The sequence below is a fragment of the Triplophysa rosa genome, linkage group LG8 (genome assembly GCF_024868665.1).
Source record: "Triplophysa rosa linkage group LG8, Trosa_1v2, whole genome shotgun sequence".
NCBI lineage: Eukaryota > Metazoa > Chordata > Actinopteri > Cypriniformes > Nemacheilidae > Triplophysa > Triplophysa rosa.
Genome location: NC_079897.1, coordinates 15,903,635 through 15,924,493, shown reverse-complemented (window position 1 = coordinate 15,924,493; position 20,859 = coordinate 15,903,635). Strand labels below are relative to the sequence as shown.

The 20,859-nt window shown below is 37.8% G+C and overlaps 2 protein-coding genes across 2 annotated transcripts; both read right to left on the bottom strand.

Moving 5' to 3' along the window:
- Nucleotides 1-6,276: 6,276 nt before the first annotated feature.
- On the bottom strand, nucleotides 6,277-7,781 carry snx10b (sorting nexin 10b). Its single transcript, XM_057341003.1, has 4 exons — nucleotides 7,673-7,781; nucleotides 7,484-7,584; nucleotides 6,895-6,996; nucleotides 6,277-6,779 (listed from the first exon to the last, which is right to left on the bottom strand). The coding sequence occupies exons 1-4, from the start codon at nucleotides 7,763-7,765 to the stop codon at nucleotides 6,560-6,562; spliced, it is 516 nt and encodes a 171-aa protein (XP_057196986.1). The 5' UTR covers nucleotides 7,766-7,781; the 3' UTR covers nucleotides 6,277-6,559.
- A 396-nt stretch (nucleotides 7,782-8,177) lies between these two features.
- Nucleotides 8,178-11,966, bottom strand: cbx3b (chromobox homolog 3b). The gene is made up of 5 exons (XM_057341002.1): nucleotides 11,736-11,966; nucleotides 11,285-11,460; nucleotides 11,031-11,196; nucleotides 10,147-10,304; nucleotides 8,178-9,800 (listed from the first exon to the last, which is right to left on the bottom strand). Exons 2-5 carry the CDS (start codon nucleotides 11,422-11,424, stop codon nucleotides 9,683-9,685), a joined length of 582 nt encoding a protein of 193 aa, XP_057196985.1. The 5' UTR covers nucleotides 11,425-11,460; nucleotides 11,736-11,966; the 3' UTR covers nucleotides 8,178-9,682.
- Nucleotides 11,967-20,859: the final 8,893 nt, after the last annotated feature.

Below are 20,859 nucleotides of genomic sequence, written 5' to 3'. Positions count from 1 at the left end.
ACAGATTTTTTACAGAAAACATGTCATTTTAAGGGGGGATTTTATGGTATATTTCTGGCACTCCAGCTGGCATAAAATTTCATTTTTTTTACGGGAATTATTACACAGTCTATTTTTGAAATACGGTAAAAACAACAACAATGTACAGAAAAGATTTCAAATTTACAAGAAAAACATGGAAAACATGTTATTTTACAGAATTGTTTTATTTTACAGTCAGTTGCCTATATTTCTGGCACCCCAAATTTCTACTTTTTTATTAAAAAATGAATTAATAATAACAGTTTTAATATCGCGGTTATTGTCAATACCGATATATTGTGACACCCCATTTCCAAAGGTTGATCGTGATTCTCAGACAAAGGAATGTGAATAAATGTTATGTGCTTAGATATTTTACAATATTCTTGGCCAAAAACAATAACTTTACATGTTATGTTGTAATTTTGCTTTTTGATGAGTTTTGTATTTTATAATTGTGTTTTTTTAATTTGATTATATTGTCAACAAATATATGTTTAATGAACAGCATTGTTATTCCTGTAGATTAATATTAATGGCGCAAAGATATGTTTAAAGGAAAACATCTCTCCTGAGCACACATTTCCCCACTTCATCCCATACAAAGACATTTTCCCACAATACTGTGTATTTATTCCCAGAAGAAGGTTAAATCAACCCGTTGTAATATGAAAGAAGATTGCCGTATGAAAACATGTCTCTGTGGATTTGCCCTCTAGGAGTATTTGTGAGATGAGGGCAGCCCACTGATGCCATTTAATACCCGACTAAATGACACTCCCCTCACGAGTCACTTCACAGCGCTGCACACACAGTAATTTCTTCATCTCCAGCAGAAATATGCTCTTCCGCCCGCAGTGACGAAGGCCCCATCCGAGCGGAACCAGGCAAAGGTAGCCTGTCACCGCTGATGAATGGGGGACATGCTGCATCCAGATTCATTTCGTTGCCGACAGGTGACTGACGGGGAAGACGTCTGGCTCTGGCAGTGGTGGCACGGAGGGCTGTTTTTCAGATGGAGCTTAATGTTGAGACAGGACACATAGACGATTCCCCTCCCCTCCTATGCAGCCCACATCCTGATGGAAGACAATGAGTTATTGCAAGGTGATAGAGCGTGTATTGTATGAAAGACACGAAAAGAGTTTTCGAGGTTTGTAGATCTGGCTGTACGTGTATAATTCAAATTCAACACCAGTGTGTGTTTATGTCAAACGTTTGTAGGACCTTATCTGCACCTTTCATGCTCTCGAATATCTTTGTAATTTTGTTGGCCATCATTGCACCAGCTCAGCATGTGCTTGGAAAACACAAACTATGATTTCTGAGCTTGATGGACACCACCACATCCTTTTACAAATATAAACACATTAAAAGCCAGTTAAAACATACGGTTAATATTACAGCGATGTGTAAAAGTGCATGCATGTGCGTGTTGTGAGGCAATATGCTCTCAGGATCATAAAAAGTGCTGACAAGCCTTGTAGCAGATGGTGGTGTCCCCTGTGGAGTCATTCACCTCTCTGTCACCTTTTGTAGCTTCTGTTTGTGGAGTATTCTGCTCATTCAGCATGAACGGCTGACCTCCACGCACACACGCAACACAATCTTCATTCTAAACAGCCTCTCAGGTCTCCATTTAAAGGCTCAAGGTAAGGCCCTCAACAGTTTGGACGCAACCTTTCGATGCAAGGCACCTCAAATCAATCTCTGAAGATCTGCACAGTTTTTAGTGTTGTCATGACAGTGGACCGGATCTGACGGTTCCCCCCGTGGCAGCTCAAGGTTAACAGTCTGTAGAAGAGGGAAACAGACAATTACAGACTAGTCAATAGCGCTCTCAGTCCTGAGCACTATAGTATACTGCTAAAGTCAATAGAGGCATCTGAAATGGCTTCCTATTAGTTGTACACTGCATTGGCTGAAAGGAAAAGTAATTGCTGTTATTGTAATGTTCTCATCCAGTAGGATTTGGGATGCATGACCATTTCCTAAAGGTCCATTTGGTAATTTTCCAAATGAAAAAAATTATTAAATAACAAAGTAGTGTAGTAGTTGTTGTTACGTTGTATGGTAATTATTTACATGAGGCATTGACCCTACATGGGCTGGGTGGCCTGACACCTGACACAAATGGTTAAATTAACCCTGAAATGTTTGAATTCGACTCATCAATGGATTGAAACATCCCAGCATAGGTTAAATTACAGAACACAAAAGAAGATATTTTGAAGAATGTTGGTATACGAACAATAGCGGTACCCATTGACTTGCATTGGTTTTGTGTCCATACAATAGAAGTGAATTGGTACTGCCGTTGTTCGGTTGGTTAAGTTAACATTCTCTTTGGTTAGTTTCCTAGATTCCAGAGCCAAATTCTTCCATGAAAGGAGATTTTTCCTGACTGGAAATAACACTGCCTCACCCTGCAGCGCTACAGCAGATCTGCCCTATTCCTAGACCCGGTCTCTGGCCTGGGCCCATAATTGGACTGGTCTGTCTTCAGCAAGTGAACGGCACTCTCATTTGAATATCAACCATATCCAAACGCTGGCGGCCAAGACAGCTTCATTACCGCCATGTGCGAAAGTGACGGAAGGGGTAATGCATACGGTACACTCACGCCCACCGTGCTCACTGCATTTACACACACACACATATCACAGACAGCTCGACAAACCCTGTGCGGCTTAATAAGACAGCTTCTGCTGTGTGTCCTCTCCACCCCAATTTGGTGTGCTCCCCGCTGCCCTCACTGGTCTATGCTGAGTAGAGAAGGTCCAGAGGTGACTTTACCTGTCAGTCATACAGCCAGGAGCCCTTTGTTTCCCCGATTATGAATTTATAATGAATATCACCCTCACCTCAGGATGACACAGTAATCTAATTAATGTAGCAAATGTGTCAGACATGTTCAAGTTAACGGCGTGTGACATTAGCATAGCATAGCTTCTATTACCAATCTGTACGAGCAGTCTTTACAGATGGGGTACAGGTTTAGAGTTCAAGAAGATGCGCTTTTCTGAAATGAACTAATTGCCGGACACACTCTGACCTTAGAGTAAATTCCCTGTTAAGAGTGTGAAGTTAATTGGTCAAAATTTGACATTTTCTACCTGACTTAATTTCTACCTGATGGAAAGGGATAGTTCACCCCAAAATGAAAATTCAGTAATAATTTACTCACCCTAAATTGTTCCAAACCTATATAAATTGTGTTGTTCTGCTGAAAGATATTTGATATATCTGGTGCCCCAGAACTGTTTAGTTTCCCACATTCTCCAAAATATCTTCTTTTGGTTTCAACAGAACAAATTATTTAATACAGTTTTGGAATAAATTGAGGGTGAGTAAATGATGACAGAATTTTAAGGGTAAACTAACCCTTTAAGTATCCATTTCCTTTCACTGTATATGGAATTTTCTTCAAAAAGATGTCATATCTTGAGAGTTTCTGTGTTTAAACAGCTGAGGGGACTCACAGAACAAAACAGATGCTTTCGATGTTACAGTATAATTCAAATGTCATCTTTCAGTCGTTCTGGCTGGCCTGCTGAATAAATAATACACCTCATGAAGATGTCACAGCGAGGACCAAGCGCGTCATCTCGGTAGGTGGACGGAATGACAGCGGGCTGACAATAACCAACACAGGAGCCTGCGCTGGGACTCTGCCTGTCAACACGGTATTGCCCCTGCACAACCGTTAGAGCGGCTTGTCTCTGTGAGGCGTACACACCTCCGGTCTCTTCAATGGTATTTGTGCGTCCGTTGGGAGCTTCGGCCCAGGGCTGCCAGCACAGCTATCAGGCAGCTGAGTGTGTGCAGAGCTTATTAAGACGGTCTCCATCGTTACAGAGACAGCAGCAGCTGGCCGTCAGGGTTCTTAAGGGAGTCATGGCGAGTGACGTTCGGAGGGCAGGCGATTAGAGGAACATTTCAACCTGTTGGACCAGTCTGCACAAACTCACACACAGTCAAGTGTTTGCATGGAGTCTGATAAGTACAGGATGAAGCAAGGGACGGAATCGTCCTTCAGTCAAATTTGTATTCTTATTTAACGGTCCAGTGTATGAAATTTAGCGGCATCTAGCGGCGAGGTTGTGAATTGCAACCAATGCGTCAGTCCACCGCTCCCCCCTCACTTTTGAAGCACTACGGTGGCTGACACAGGACTTGGATGTCGCACGTTTTGGCTACTGGTGAAACAACATGGCGAATTCTATGACCCGCGGTGTATGTAGATAGAAATAGCTCATTCTAAGAAAAACATAACACTTCATTATGTAAGCTCTTTATACATCTCTGAACACACAGTTCTGTATACTATATTGCATTTCTGTCAATAGATCCTGCAAAAAATTACACACTGGAACTTTAAGGGATGGGTACTGAGAAGTGCAGGTCATATGACCATGTACGCATATTTTTGCCTTGATGACTTCATGTATAGTTTTCTTTTACAAAAGAAACTCAGTTTGAGTATTGCTTTGGGTCTTTTTTTGGGGGGGGAATTGCCTAGTTTGGGCAGTAGCACAATAGAGACAGATGGGTGTTGTAAAACATTTGGTTTAACGTCTTCGAACAATAAATAAATAAATAAATAAAATAAAGACCACTCTAAATTGACCTTTAATCAGCATGTCTACATGTATGGTCATGTCTGTTTAATTTCGGCAAAAGCAAACCTCAGGAGTGACACAAGTCACCCAACAGCAATGTGAAAAATTGACAGTAGTGTATGCCAAGGCAGGCACATAAAGGTAGTAAATAAAACCATGCTTATTCTATAATGTATTTAATTGCATTAAATCTTTTGAAATACTCATAAAACATAAGTATTGTGTTGTTCAAAAAAGTTTTTTTCTTTGCAGTATTCAATGTTACTTTGACCTCTTTAGTCAGTTTTGATTAGTCCATTTTTCTGCAAATAAATGCAAATACAAAATAAAAACAAAATCTTACCTTAACACATACATAGAGTAAATTCAGAAAAATTCAGATTGATTTTCCACAGCTGTTTTTCCATTCTACAATATCTTGTACATCAAACTAATTAAGTGTGAATTTCAACAGCTCATGTTACAGTCTAACACATTACTGGTGTGGGCTGTAATGCTAATAGGAAACTACTGTAATCAAATATTCTTATTCTAAATCTTTTTAATGTCATTCCCCCTCCACACTCTATTTCATTTAATGCATTTTATTCCATCTAATAAACATTACCAAAAACATTAAACTAACAAAAAATGGAAATAAATATTCATAAAACAGACCAACAACTACAAAATAAAGTTTGGATATATTTTAAATCCTTTTATAAAATGTACGATTGTCAGAAAGAAGCAACACTGAAGCCTCTCCCTAGCTCCTCCCCTAACTCCACCCCTAAACGTAACGTCGCTGGGGCGAAGACAAATCGTACTGAAACGGACGAATAGATCGTCGTACGAGCCATGCCACCTCGTTAAATAGTTGCAAAAACAACAAAAGCTTTTAAACTGGTCAAATCATTGCATCTATGAGAGATCCTCATACAGCGTTTACAGCATCTGTGTATGAATGACTTGTATATACAAAGTATCCTATTTGGAACAATCTTTTTAGAGTAGTGAAACTATTTCCTGCCAGCCAGCATAAGCTAGGTTTTGTTGAGGTTTTTAGACGAAAACATTGTATGGATGATAAATAAATGAACACTTCCTAGACTCCTACACATAATCTCTCTTTCTGCTCTGAAAATGTTCGTGATTTGATGTCACAATCAAAGCTGTGAAAGCAGTAAAGGATTTAAAAAGCAGAAAATCCTCCCTGAATTCATAGCCTTTCTGTCTGATGAAATGTTTATGGTTTTACAGGTGTATGGGGCATCCTATCGAACGACAGAAGGGCAACAGCTCCACCTGTTGGTCATAGATATGTAGGGCCTCACACAATTGTTGAATATTTATTAGACAGCACAATTTGTATGGCATCCAGACAATGATCTTTTATGGCTAAGTATGGCTATAAAATTGTTTGAGTAGAGATTATTATTTGGATTTAGCTCTCTGAGGCCGGGTTTAAATCACGTAACGTCCTAATGCTCTGTATTTGCTTGTTAAGATAGGGTTATTGCGTTTAAGGGACTTCACACATAAGCGTAAATTTCCTCTCATAAACCTCTCAACACACATCTGTAGTTTTAACAGCAAACTATCTTCCACAGAGGCCACATTATGTTTTTTACATTAATTTGATTCCCAAACAAGACATTAATGTGTGTAATAATGTGTTTGAAATAATTTAACATTTTATTAGGTTTTCTTTCTCAATACAGATTTATCAAAACAGATCATATGAAATTTACCATCAGTGTATGAAATATGGATAAAGCGAGACCGATTGAACAAGGATTTGGCAACAATCTTGGACGTGTTTAATTGTCCCCTGTAAACTTTGAGGAAACATATAATCTTGAGCATTGCCTTTTTTGAAGCCTGCATAAGTTGGCTCCATATTTAGCAAGAAATAGTCAAACACCCGTATAAGTCAATTACTCTGATTCACAGTGTATGTCATCCTCCTCCTCCTCCAGATTCTCCTCTGAAACTGAATCAAAGCGTTTGATTCCAGAGCCGTAACTGAGAATGGCCTCAGAGACGGTATAGCGGCTTCTGCCCTCAGCACAGGCCTCCATCTTCTTCTCACTCAGTTGGGATTGTAGGAATAGGTGCAAGCAACTATCTGATAGAAACACTGGGCTGTGAACAACCCTGAATGGTACAAACATATAACCAATGATAACTGAAACTGAAAGTACTGGGGTTTTAATTCTAAATTTATTCTTTGAATGATGTTTCATTTCTTTAGGTTTTTTGGGACACTTACGCTTCTAGAAATTTTCTGAGCCCCTCCATACGGGTACCAATTTGTCTGGCATTGTTGAGACTGAAGAACGGGTTTTTTGGGGGAAGTTTGGGCAGATGCATTCTGAAAATAACAGAGAACGAAAATGGCAAACCACAAAGGCCTTTTTTTGTCGTATAATGCATGATTAAGGTTCAGTTTGTTTCACTATTGGTAAAATTCTCAAACGTCTGGCAAGATATTACAAAGATAAGATCTATTTACTTTTGCTATTGAGATTTATATCACAATCCAATGAGAATAAATGGCAACACTTTACAATACTAATCAATGCGTCAACATCAGGTGATAAATTAGTTGATAAACCAACAATGAGCAATATATTTTTACATAATTCATCTTTTTAGTTTATGCAAATTCAATAGCTCATTGTGCATTAACTAATGTAAACGGAGACATACATAAAAGGATTGTTCATTGTTAGTTCATGTCAACTTAAGTCGTTGACTTTGTGTAATAACTATATTTATAAAGTGTAACTGAATAGATGTCCGATTGCTAAACAATGGATGTACAGGATATATATATATAACAGGAAAAGGAAACATACATGAGCTGGGCATTTTCCTGTAGCTTCTTACGTAGCCACACAAACTCGCTGTATCTCCGCCGCACACAAGAACTCTTCTTAGTAAAAGCCAAACTGTTTGTCTGTTTGAATAAATACAGAAAAATATCAAGATATTTCTCCTATTAGCTTGACCACATTGTGTATGTCATATATCCTAAATAAACTCACATGTATACAGATTTCATAATCCATGTAGGCATGCCAGAAATCCTCCTTCTGGATACGAGGATCCCTCACCCACACACCAGTGAACTCCTGCATAGGACCAATAACGAGAATGCAAACTTAATCCAACAGACACAAACTCACTATCATGTGTTAGAGCACAAAGCCAGTACGAATTAAAAATGGGAAGAATAAAAAAGGAAGTATTTTCATGAGACATTGGTGTGACCAACAGAGGCTGATTCACCGTGACTGTAGACTGGGAAAAACACAAATGCACAATTTGTGTCCCTGACTGACAGCGGTGCTTCATTTTACCAGCCACCAGAGACCAGAACAATCATAAAAAAATAAGTCACAGCATGAAAAGACAGGCTTTACTAGAAGAGTATCCCTTATATAATTGTATTACTTATAAGGTCATGCATGCACAGCTGATCAAATTTACTGTAAGTACTATGAGTACTAAACTAACATTTTTTAATGCAGGTAAAACACCATTTCACATTTTTTTAAATTTGTTCTTTAATGACAATTACACATAGCCATGATGTCATTTTATAAAGAATCACAACATTTCTGAGGTAATTTCACATTTATTGAAGCACCTGTAGATAGTTCACACAGGATTAAACGCTAACAGTGATCTTTACCAAAACAACAAAAAGTTAGAAATACAGAGGACGTCTTTGACGAAAAAATATAAACTGAATGAAATAACACATACTGTGATTGTGACAGTAGCTGAAAAACAACTTGTGTGCCACCATGTTTACTGTACAAGCTATTCTACAATAATATTGTGCAAATCTATAGTTATATCAGCATGAGCTACAATAAGACCCCACACGTCACCAGATTTATTGTAGTACAGACAGTGTTCATAATACAGTAAGTACATCTACACATAAAAACAATTCCTATTGAGCAAGTAGTGTCCACTCTGAATCTCTTACTAAACAGTATGTCCTTACACATAACAGAATGATGAACAAAACATAATAAACAACAACAGATTGTTAAAGAAAGGGTAGGCCGTTTCGGAGAGGCTAACAATATAGTAAGCCAGCACTAAGCATAAAATCCCACCTTCCCTTCAGAGCGCCATCTAAAGCCACACCTCCTCTAAAACACAAGAACGTGATGATGACAGAACATTGCCTAGCGAGGAGGGTGAGCAGCGGTATGCAAATACATAGTTTGACAGACAAGTGGGACATCCTATCAATGCATTCGGACCGAATGCAATCATTGGACGAACATTTTATGGTCCTGCACCTTCCACAAAATATTTATATTTATATACCATGTTACTTAGCGATTGCTAAGGATGTGAAGAGATCCACGAGTTCGCCTTAGCAAATAATTAAAATAGGCGGCAGTTTAATAAAGCAGAGAATCTGTAAGCATATTTGGCGTGCTGTCCAGGTTCTCCCCTTTGTCCGGGGCGAGGGCTCTGATCTCGGTGTTTGCCCGAGCCCGGAGCTCTCCCCAACACACCCCCCCACCCCACCCCGTAAATAGAGGGTTTAAAAGTGAGGAGTCGGGGTGGAGGAGGGATACTGCAAAATGTGGAGTGACAGAGGTGAGGCGATTTGACTATTTATAGGGTTTTCTCTTTGTTTGGAATGGACGAGAGACGTAATGGCTAATGGCTGGAAGCTGCGTAATTCTATACTTTGTTAATCAAACATCATTTTTCAACTAGCATAACACAAACTGTTTCTGTAACGAATTGCCTACCCAGCCTAAAATGACCACAACCACGATTAATAAAGCACTTCAGCATAACACAGTTTCCAACACATAGATTTGTACATGTCATACCCTTCAGCAGAACTCTAATACTCACATTTCTCCAGGTTCAGTGTGTGTTTACATTGAAGTGTGGACTCACAGACTATGGATATGTGGTAAATCAAACAGTCAACTTTTGCCACAGTGTTTGCGTTTCTGACCACGTTTAAAGCCGCCAGGAGGTACAGTATTATCCACTGCTCCATATTTTTCCTCTTATGGCTCCTCTTCTGCGTGCCAGGTCAGCTTGTCCTCGTAAAAGCCGATTACCATCTGGGGCCACCTTTTACTAGCCTCCCTGGCTGACAGTAAAGCCACCTCATCTGTGTTTTTCCTGAGAGGAAATAAAGAAATAATCATCAAGCATCAATGGACAAACATAACAACTTAAAGTAACAGAATCACATAAACATATATGTTGTACTGGGTTATAAACTCCACAATCTTCCGCAAAAGTGTGATGGACCCTGCACTGATCTGTTTGCCTTAATAGTGTGGTTTTGGTGCTTTTGATCACTTCTGTGTCAAAGAACATGAAAGTAACTCAGTACCTACGCACAACCATTCCTCTAGTGGTGTACAGCCTATTATGAAGCATATGACCCTCAAAGTTACCTATATTTGATATAAAACAGAATTAAACCCTAATTCTAATTATAGTGCTGTGGTAAAAATATTACCACTTGATGAGGAACATGAGCTCTCCCTGTCGGTCTGTGGATCCGATAATGCAGTCTGGTTCTGGGTGGCTGGATTGACCTGCAGGGATCTCAGAGCTGTGATCGCCAGCCTCTTCCTTACTTCTCTCAATGAGCTCCATCGGAGACCGCTGGTGAGCCTGCACATCCCAGACAAAGAGCAGAACATTATAAAACCTGACAATGGAGACTGATGATATATTTCAAGGAGCAATGAACCTGTTGGTTTGGACAGGGTGTGCAGGACTAAACTCTACACAATCAATCCACTGATTTTTTTTATTTTTTATGCATACAGTATGATTATAAAAAATGAGTCACCCAACAATTAAAAGTTCTTTCATCATTTACACACACACACTCATTCATTTACACAACCACACTTTCTTCTGCAGAACACAAATGATATTTTGAAGAACGTTGGTAACCAAACATTGGCCTGCATTGACTTCCATTGTATGAACAACACAAAACCAAACATTTCTAAAAATATCTTTTTTGTGTGTTCTACAGAAGAACGAATCACGTAGGTTTTTGGACGAAATAACAGACAGATTTTTAGGTAGATGCTTTATATAAAATAAATATTAAAGTTGCATTTATTTATGCACACATTCGGAAGAAAGCTTTTAACAAAAAAGCTTATGCTAGATAATGCCCCAAAATTTTAAATATACATGTAGATAAAAATAGATTGGAAATGTTTTATTGGTTTAATATATTGTTATCTAAAGCAATGGACTTCAGAGATTTTAAATTATGATAAACAACAACAGTGTAAGTGAGCCTTTATGTGCTATTGATAATGAAAGTGTAAAGTCTGAATGGCACAGCATGTGCACCTGGTATAATATATAAAGACTAACCGTATCAGTATCGACCTCAGTTAACTCTTGCTTAGGCTGGACATCATGGTATGTAGACTGAAACCCGTCTGGTTCTGTTTCTCCTGTGACAGACAGGTTTCTGAGAAACTCCTCTATTAGCTCAGGACAATCCAGGTTGTCCTCTGGTTCCCAGGTATTCTCCGCACTGAGAAGAGATTTTCATACACTGGTAGATTTTTATAATATTTCTGCCAGGCCCACAAACAACAACATCAAAGGTTCAGGATACTCACTCTGTGAAGCCTTTCCACTTCAAATAGTATTCAACTCTTCCTTCATGTACTCTTCTGCGGGTGATTTTTTCCACTGCAAACTCCTGTACGATCGTTGTCTCTTCTGCTTTTCTGTTTTTCACATTCTGCTTTTTCCTCATGGTTTACTGTAACACGTCTGCCAAAGTATTATGAAGCTAAAAAAAAATTCAAGGCATTAATTTGTAAAGCCTCACAAAATACGTGCTTGTTTACTGTGAGGTTATCAGATGAATGCACCTGTCATAAAGGAATGAGTTTTTAGCAATTTAGCATCGATGCCAACAGATTATTTACATAGCCTACACGTCGTATGTAAGGTTCCCGCTGACAACTTTTTTTATTCACAAATAAAACATTCTTATGAGTGTTAAACAGTATACGCTATTCGCTCTCCGCCATCGATGCTGAATTTGAGAAGTGTCGAGCCCACCTGCCGTTGTCTCACGCGCAGTTCACTCGCTAGTCTTTTATTCCCACGGCTGCTGATAAATGATCAGTCTGCTCAAACAAGCATCCGGACAGAAGATCACAATGCAATTCAGTAACCTAATGCATCGTCACTTTCGCCTCCAAAATCGCGACTTTCCTGTTTTGTTTACATAACTTTTCGTGAATGAGACAAATTAAACATGGCCGATTGGGAGAAGGGGAGGAAGTGGTTTCAAAGGGAAGATGTCAGTTCTAGAAAGCCGGGGGAGGAATCCTTAAAGGCGCATCCTGAGAGGAAGACCTGGCAGAACACTGTCGTTTTTGAGTCGGGTTTACTCATACTCACACACTTCATCATTTATTATTACACACAATAATCCTTACATTTCACAGTCTTTGGAATTGCGAAAATGTTATTTTTATTCATATACGCTCACGGGAGTTACAGTTTTATGTAATAATGCCAGCTGTACGTGAAAGGAACAGCAGTGTGTGTAATATCTCAGTTTTGGAAAGATTCAAGAAGGTAAAATGCGTTTTGTGACATGCGTGTAATAATGTTGGAGCCCACCGGAGGGCGCACTCTTCACTTAATATGCGACTACATTGAACAGATCGATTTGATATTTTCATATCACTGTCAAATAGACAAAAACAGCTACAGTATGAAGTAACTTAACAGAATTATTTTTACTTTGAATTTAGAAACGTTACTATTTTAGTTACTATTTTAGATTTAATATTAGTTAATAATTGAATTATTTGTAAAGCCCTTGTGTGAATCACAAATACCATAATGCTGTGTGTTGCTTTTGGAACACTTGAGTGAGTTTTTAGGATTATGTGCTTTTAGAAAGTCAAATTAATGATGATGAAACCCACGTAGGCGCGCTCTCTTGGATGGGGGGGAGGGTGTGGGTCGATGGGGTCTTGGGCGGGGTATCGACAACGCAGTTATAACAATGCGGAGCTCTTTACTTCAGGACGGTCTGGTGAAAATGACCATGGGTTTCATTCCTGAGCTTAAACTCCTCCCATGTTTGAATTTTAATATTTGATTGACAGCGTTTCTGCTTCCAATCAGAAAGTAGATGGAGTTTGATTGGCTGTGCTGTTCATCCAATTGCATCAAAGATAAAAGGGGTAAAATAAAACTTTTTTTTCAGATTTGCAAAATGTACATCAGTAAAGCTTTTTTACTTAGAACTTCAGCTAATAATTTTGTGATGTTAGTGACTCGCTAACATTTATTTCTAATTTGCTTGTTTAATATCGTTGTATATCAACGGCAGAAGATAAAGACAAAAATCTAGACTTGATAATATTATATACATACGTTCTTTAATGTGATGTTTAGTGTTAAACCTGCACCTACTTATTCACAAAAGTCCACCAGAGGTCGCTGTTATCTATTCATCTATTACGTCTTTTGTCCGTTTTTACAGTTTTTCTCGATTGCTTAAACACATTTCTTGAAATTATGGCTCCTTTTCTCGAAACTCGAAACACAAATACATAACTTCTCACCCAATTCCCTCAACATCCTATTTTCAGGTCAAAATGAAGCTCTCCACTCTAAACCATTCAAATTTGCTGAAAAAGCAAACTTTTCCCCCAAACATGACACGCAAGTCCTCAGAAACACTCACACTAACATAGTTGTAGACACTGGTGAGATCAATTCAAAACACTGTTACTAAAACCTTTTATTGTGATTCAAGAAAATAGTAAATTGTGTCTAAAACAATCTACAACATAAAAGAGTGCAGAAAGAGCAAAATGCCACAATGGGCTTTAGAAAAAATAAAATATTACACTACTGTTACGGTAAGTAATCTTAGATGAAAGTAGATGAAATAGACAAGACAAGAAAAGTTTAAAAACCAAAAAAAAAAACAATATAAACAGGGTATGCAACACAATGCAGAAGACAATTGCATAAATATATAAATAAACATGGCATCCTATGCACCTTTGGCCCAATATCGATACAGGATACGATAGCAATTTCTTGGACTTCTGACAAAAAAAATTGTAAGTAGTCGTCTCTGAGTTCTGAAAATAAAAAAAGGAAAGTAAAAAAATGCTACAAATAAACTTGACAATCTTAGATTCAGGGTGCACACGTGCTATTCAGTTTACTGGATACAGAATAGTGACATTTCTCTCATCTAAAGTGTGTACTGTAATTATACGTTATGTTTACAGTAAGTAGTATAAAGCCTAGATGATTCTAGGATGCACAATTACCTGTGCTCCTATTGATATTATCCTGAGATCTGATTGGTGTGTCATCAGTTTTGCTACTGAATGTTTACTGATGGATAAATGTGTGCAATTTGAGTTTACATCTTGACACTTCAGTTCATTATATTATGTGTTTGTGTTTTCTGAATGAGAACATGGTCAACCTTTGCAAAATGAGGCTGTTTTTGTGTGGGGTTTGTACACGTTGGTGTATTGTTCTGAGAATGTGTTTATAGTTGTCAGAAAATGGTGAATTGTTTCATGAATTGTGTGTTAGCAATCGAGAAAAACTGTAATCATAAGAGAAAACAAGAAAATATACATTTAACTATTACTTTAGAGCTCATTTATAAGGATGTGCAGTTTACACCAAACTGCAAGACTCTGTGTGTGAGGTGATTTTAAAGAAAGCCAAAAAGAATGTTAAGAATTGTTCATACAAACACTAATTTGATTTTTTTTTTATCATCTGCATACATCTAAATATGCACTGGTCATTGGCGTTTGGTTGATCTACATAATGTTCTATTGTACTTTAGTTTTAACAAACAGTATCCTCTCTAAGCCATGTGGAGGAGGAGCTCAGATAGGGCCCAGCATAATGGTTGACAGATGGACTACAGCATGAAAGTTCTGTAGCATTCAAGTGAAATCACAGACAAATCTCTCCCCCTCTCCAGCAGTGACAGTCCTAACTGGGCTTTAATGTAGTTGTGGCTCCTGTTAGAGTAGAAATGTGCCCAGATGGAGGGACCCCACTGTGCAGGCCTGGCCGGCGCTCGGGGGTGAGCTAGGAGACCCGACGGGTGGGGATCCGGTGTAACTGCACTTTTTCTCACCGCCGGGCTGCCGAGTTTTGCCACGCCACCGTCTCTCAGCTCAGGTTACAGGTACGCTCGTGCCGGCCGTGTCAGACATGTTGTTTTTTTGTGGCTTGTCAACCCCATGAACCCTGAACAGATTACATAGAGTTCATTTTAATGAAAGTGTTCTGTGGAGTTTAATTCATTGAGCAGTTTTTGAAAGGGTGAGCTGATTTACAGCAAGGAATTCAGACGGCTGACATTAAACACAGTCCCTTCATTTGTGCATCTCGCAACTAACACTGAGCAGAGGTCCTGTCGTTTTTTATAAAAGACTTTAAGCAACGTTTTCTCTGAAGGGTTTACAATTAACTATATACTTTTAGCTAAACGGTAAAAATTGTATTTACTGTTTAAAAAGACTCATCCCAAGTTCACAAGAATCGAACGTCTTTTATGTTGTTTACTTTAAATTACTTAAAAATAACTCCTACACATTATTATTCAAACAAATATTATTATGACTTATTACTGGCTCACTTCTATGGGTTACGTCCATCCCATCCACTTATTTTGCTCATTTATTTATTTAGTCATTATGCCGTTGAGCAGCCTTGAATTCAGCTTTCATTGCAAAGCGACTATCGTGGATTCGATTCAGCCTCAACAAATGTCAACTTCCACCACAGATGAATCAGAGAATCGAGACAACTGGCGAATCTTACTGAAAGTGCCTCACAGTCTTTCCCAGCAGTGTGTTTGTCGAAACTGTGGGTTCTGTATGTTTTACCGGGTATATCTCTCTCACCCATCGCACTCTGCCTCTTCGTATCAGCACTCAGATCACCATTATCAGCAAAGTGTCGGCTACACTCAGAGCGGTCATCTGTCATTCTCCTGCTTCTGCTTTGAAAAGCTCGAACCTGACACCGGCTGACAGCCTCTGTTGTTGACCCAACTAGAGGGACACGGCGATTGTTCAGAGAACATGACACGGCATACTGGGCGGCAATATGGCGGGCGGCTGGGCCCCCTCGTCAACCAACTCTCAGCACCTCCGTCAAGACTCAAAACCCAACAGAGTATCAGATTCACGGGCCCATATTTCAGCAATCTGAGGTTCACATGCTGATTTGGGTGAGAGACTGGGTAATCGGGCCAGGGAATTGGAACTGACATTCTGCTGGGGGAGAGACGGAGGAGTTGAGGAAAGACCACCTGAGTAACCTTTCATAGAGCTGTCTTCTGGTGCCAAAACAGCCTGGAATAATATTCTCCCCCTCCTGCTCCATTTCATAGATTCGTGTTAAGTGTTAAAACAGTGCCAAAACTTTTGTGAATGTGTTCAGTTTTACTACTTGTAGATAAGGTTGATTCAGAGTGTAAATAAACAACCTTGTTGCAATACTTTGACCCACATCTCTTAATAAAAATAAATGAACAAATAACCATTGTAATTTTTTAAGCACAAAGAAACATTTTACACTTAAAGGCTGTTATGCGTCATGTAAAATGCCTTGATTACTTGTGCACTGTATAAAAATGTGTGAAAACAGTCTAAGTGTTTGATTTAGGGGTGTCACAAAATATCACAATAACCATGATATTGATAACTGATTATCGATACTGTGTTCATGTTACATACGATAATACCGTAAATAATCCAGCACCACTAGAATGTCCTGCTTAAAATAGATATTAGGCAGAATTTTTTTTCAGAGATTTCATTTCTTGGTATTTTTAAAAAGACATTTGGATTTCTATGTATTAAAAGGAAATAACTTTTATTAATTATCGTTCACTGTTATGTTATTTTTACATTGATATAAGCATTAGTGAGTTATAATGACATTTGTTTGTGAATTTTTTGTTGCATTGTGGTGTAAAGTTGTGATACCATGACTGAGTTTGCCATGAGTACACTGTAAAATATTTAGCAGAAGGTTGCCACTTACTGTAGATGTCTAAACATAAACTTACATTTTCTTTCATGAAACAAGACTAAATACATTTTCCATTACCCAATATCACTTTTCTTGTTGTATAAATGTATTGTAATTTAAGAAGTTTATATTTTTACTAGAAAACAAGACAAAAATGAATGGGGAAGAATGTCATTTTTTTGCAGTGTTGCTGTGCTAATGCCAGTAATGAGACCAGTCTCTTCTAGCTCATTTTGAATCTCAAAAGTCAAGTGGGGCGGTTTCCCGGACAGGGCTTAAGCCTATTAGACTATAGTTCCAGATTAATTTAAATGTTAGAGGTGTCTTGATTGAAAACAACTTACAGTGTCACTGGCATATCTTAAAATATTTCAGTGCGATTATTTTGTCTCAAGATGCACACCAGTGGTTTTTTGTAAAGTATGTTTTTAAAAACAACTTAAATATGGTAATTTAACCAAGGCCTAGTCCTTTTTGATTAAAGTTAAGTTTAACTCAAATTGAAAACAGTACTAACAGGAAAGTTGTATTTAGTAGTAATGAAATCTACAGTAAGTTACTGGCAAACCTGCTGCAGAACTACAGCAACGTTTTACAGTGTAGCCTTTAGTGCTGATATGGTTTAAAAAAATAAAATAAATCCAGCACCTGTGTCTGGTTGACACACCAGTATTGTATGTGATGGTTTTGCAATATTTTGCCTTAAGAGCCACAATGGTTACAAACTTTCTCCAGCCTCCCTTGTATTTTGAATGTAATTCATTGGCCAAAAAACATAAAATAAACTAATTAAAGATGAATATCACCGATTGCATTATTTATCTATTACAAAAACATTTTAGAACATATTGAGATAATTATTATCTAATATCATTATAGTGAGTACTTTTGACCACAATTATTGTCTAGTGAAAATGTGATATTGTGACAGCCCTATAATTTGAGTGTACATTGGAAGAGAAATCCCTCCTTGTAAATGTGTGTAAAATCAGTGGGACATTGTTAATAAAGTAAAGCTTTTTAAAGGCTTTATGGTCATTCCACAGGATCGCGGGTGCCGATACACCATGAATGGGGAATTCCAGTCTGCTCTGCCTGCAACAACAGACTGGGTGGGAATCAGCAGCTGTCTCGCTCTCCCTGTTTTATCTTACAGTCTTTTGTTTCTTGTTTCACACATGAAAAAAAAAAAAATGATGTAGTTCAAATTATATAGGCCTTAATTTTAAAATTATAAAGAGAAAGTATTTCTGTTCACTTTCAATTTCACTACTTTGTTGTGACATCTGTGTGAGAACCTGATGGGAACTGACTTCAGACATCCTCATCCTCTTAAAAGTCTAAAAACCTTGAGCCCAGTTTTGTGTTTGCATAGAAAACGAGATTTTGGGTGTCCACAGATGGGTTCCCTCATCATTTATTTACATGTGTAAATCACCAGTAAAATTCCTTTAAAATGTAATATGCATATTTAAAAAAATACTAAGCCCTTTAATAGGATCTAAATTCTACAAGTAAAAGTAACATATTTAGAAACTGTCCCTTACAAACAATGTGTGTGTGTGTGTGTGTGTGTGTGGGGGGGGGGTTTATTGGGGGTCTTTTTTGAGAGAGTGAGCAGACATCCTGTGTGTGACAGGAATCACTTTCAGCAGAGCAATACACTCACTTCCCTCCTCCAACAGCCCACACACAATCTTCTCATTCACTCTAATTAAGACTGAACACTGTGAACAAAAATTTGCACGTAAGATTCAAAAGAGAATCATAAGAGAAGAAATATATGCACACACAAACAATACAGCAAATATGAATTAAAACAGGTTGGGGATAGCAAACGAGAATCATTTTCCAGAAGTACACCTACTTTTTTTTATCTATGAGTTCTTTAAAGTCCCAGTGAAATGCCTTGGAACGCGCTGCATTATTTGATGTGTTGACATAATTTCAACTGAAAAATGCAGAGAGCGTGAGACATATTGAGTGGCTCCAACCCCATCCCGTGACACTAACAGGAAATTAAAACTTTAATGTTCATGGTTACACTGTCGGGATCATCCCCCATCTAGTGCATTACGCGTCATTCACCATGTAGGACATAATAAATGTGCGAAGTGGCTGATATGAGGTGCCACTTCCGCAGCTCTCACAGTGAATGGGGCGGGACTCTTCGGATTATAAGACGGATTTGATTGGACGAGAACTTTGACGAGAGGCTGAAGTGTAGCGTGATGTCATGGAATTTCTAGATTCTTTTGAGCACATGTGCCAGACTGTCAGTTTTGAATGCTTATATTTTCTAAATGGGAATTTTGTCAGCGCGTAGGAGCATATCAGTTTATTGACGTCCGTGAGGCTATCTTATTTTTATTAAAAGGAAAAACACTTTCAACTTGATTTCAGTGGGACTTTAAAGCCTGTGATCGCTTTGGTGTGACTTCGGTGCTTTCATGAGCAGAATATGTCTGTGGTGGTTTTGAGCGGTGCGTAATGTAGTCCAGCAGGCGACATGTTGACCTGTGACTCTCACAGGATATGCCGTGAGCGGTAACAAGAGGAGTTGATGTGCCTCCGGCCACTGAGAGCCTGAGCTCTCACATGCATTATTCAAAGTTCTGCCTCGGGGGACAACGGCACTAATGGTCTCCATGAGAATGTAGATAGCAGGACTGTGGTCAGTTCATTTAGCGGTGCAGCACCTCTGGCATCCAGCTTCATGACAACGTACATGGCTCAGATTGCTGACTGCACAGAGCCAGGAGAAAACATTTAGATGTGAGAGTTTTGGTGAGGGTTTGCTGTGATTAATGTGAGTTGAGAGTAAATAACAGTGGTAGGTTGTATTGTAGTGAAGCAGTTAGTTTTCACTGTTTTTAAATATGAGAAGCATGCAAAACATTTTTATTAAATGGATTGTTTCTTTTTGAATTGTTGATTTCAATGAGATAATGACATATTAAAGTATACTGCTATGTACTGTATTTGTGACTCAGTCTGTGAAACCCCTTGTTTTGTGATTTACTGTTTTCTACATAAAAATGTACCATATTCTAAAATATGTCAAATCAATGTTTATAAAACCAACTTCCAGCATTATTTTGCAAAATGTTAAATTTTAGTGTCAACAAAATCATTAATTTCAGTTTTTTTATATTGTAAATGAAAAAAAGTATTTTCAAATCTATAATCTTTTATTTACAGCAATAAACATACATACATTTTCTTGTCATTTTTATGGCTAATCTCAACGATTATGCAATTTTAGTCAGGATTTCACAGATGGGGCACATTTTTTATCTGTTTGTTTAAAGGCTTATGATTTTAGGTATAAAAAACTATTATAGGGTTATGTTGTTGCCTTCTTGAGCATCACTGAATGTTTCTATCTTTTGTAAAAGTTGTGTATGAGTTATTTGAGAAGATGCTGAAAAGCAAACATTGCGGGGATCTAAAGGATTTTTCTGGAGACAAGTGGACAGTCTAATAGCTCAGGGCCCATATTCACAAAAAAAATTATCTTAGCACTAAGAGCTCTCCTAAAGTTTTTAGTTAAGAGTTTCCACTTAAAACCTATTCACAACTCTGCTGAGAGCAAATTTTACTAAGGTATGATCATTTAATCATAGAAATATTTTAGAATGAGGTATATGCTGACATTTTGAATTCAGATTGTAAAAATCAAAATGTAGTCATATTACAAATAAAATATTTCAAAACATAGTTGTTGCTATATTCAAATTAAGATGATAAAATATATGCTAAGTTACTAATTAAACAAGTAAAGAGTTCATTAGCAAAAACAGATAACTATAAATTTTCAAAAATTATGTTTTTATAGTGCACTCCAATTAATATTAATCAAACTGCAGTTGGATTTTTATTAAGTAATAATAACAAACAAAATACAGCTAACTAACACAATAAAACACAATAAAAACATGATTTTTATTGATTAAGATTTTTATTTCAAAATCTTATCTGTTTTTGCAAATAAACTGTATTTCATGCAAAGTATATTGGCTGTTCAGCTAATTGTCAGCATCTTGCCTGTTCGCATCTCATAAAACGTCAGCAGATATAAGCAGTCTTATGGTTAAGCTCATTGTCATGAAATCTTTGTAAAATGTTTACG

What these genes read in the sequence shown, in the direction of transcription:
- snx10b (XM_057341003.1), bottom strand. Translation starts at nt 7,765, where the DNA reads ATGCAGGAGTTCACTGGTGTGTGGGTGAGGGATCCTCGTATCCAGAAG. An exon ending in ATTATGAAATCTGTATACAT is followed by an intron (nt 7,585 to 7,672) that starts GTGAGTTTATTT and finishes TTATTCAAACAG; the next exon opens with ACAAACAGTTTGGCTTTTAC. An exon ending in CTCAGAAAATTTCTAGAAGC is followed by an intron (nt 6,780 to 6,894) that starts GTAAGTGTCCCA and finishes TGTACCATTCAG; the next exon opens with GGTTGTTCACAGCCCAGTGT.
- cbx3b (XM_057341002.1), bottom strand. Translation starts at nt 11,424, where the DNA reads ATGAGGAAAAAGCAGAATGTGAAAAACAGAAAAGCAGAAGAGACAACG. An exon ending in CTGAGGTCGATACTGATACG is followed by an intron (nt 10,305 to 11,030) that starts GTTAGTCTTTAT and finishes TGGGATGTGCAG; the next exon opens with GCTCACCAGCGGTCTCCGAT. An exon ending in CTCATGTTCCTCATCAAGTG is followed by an intron (nt 9,801 to 10,146) that starts GTAATATTTTTA and finishes ATTTCCTCTCAG; the next exon opens with GAAAAACACAGATGAGGTGG.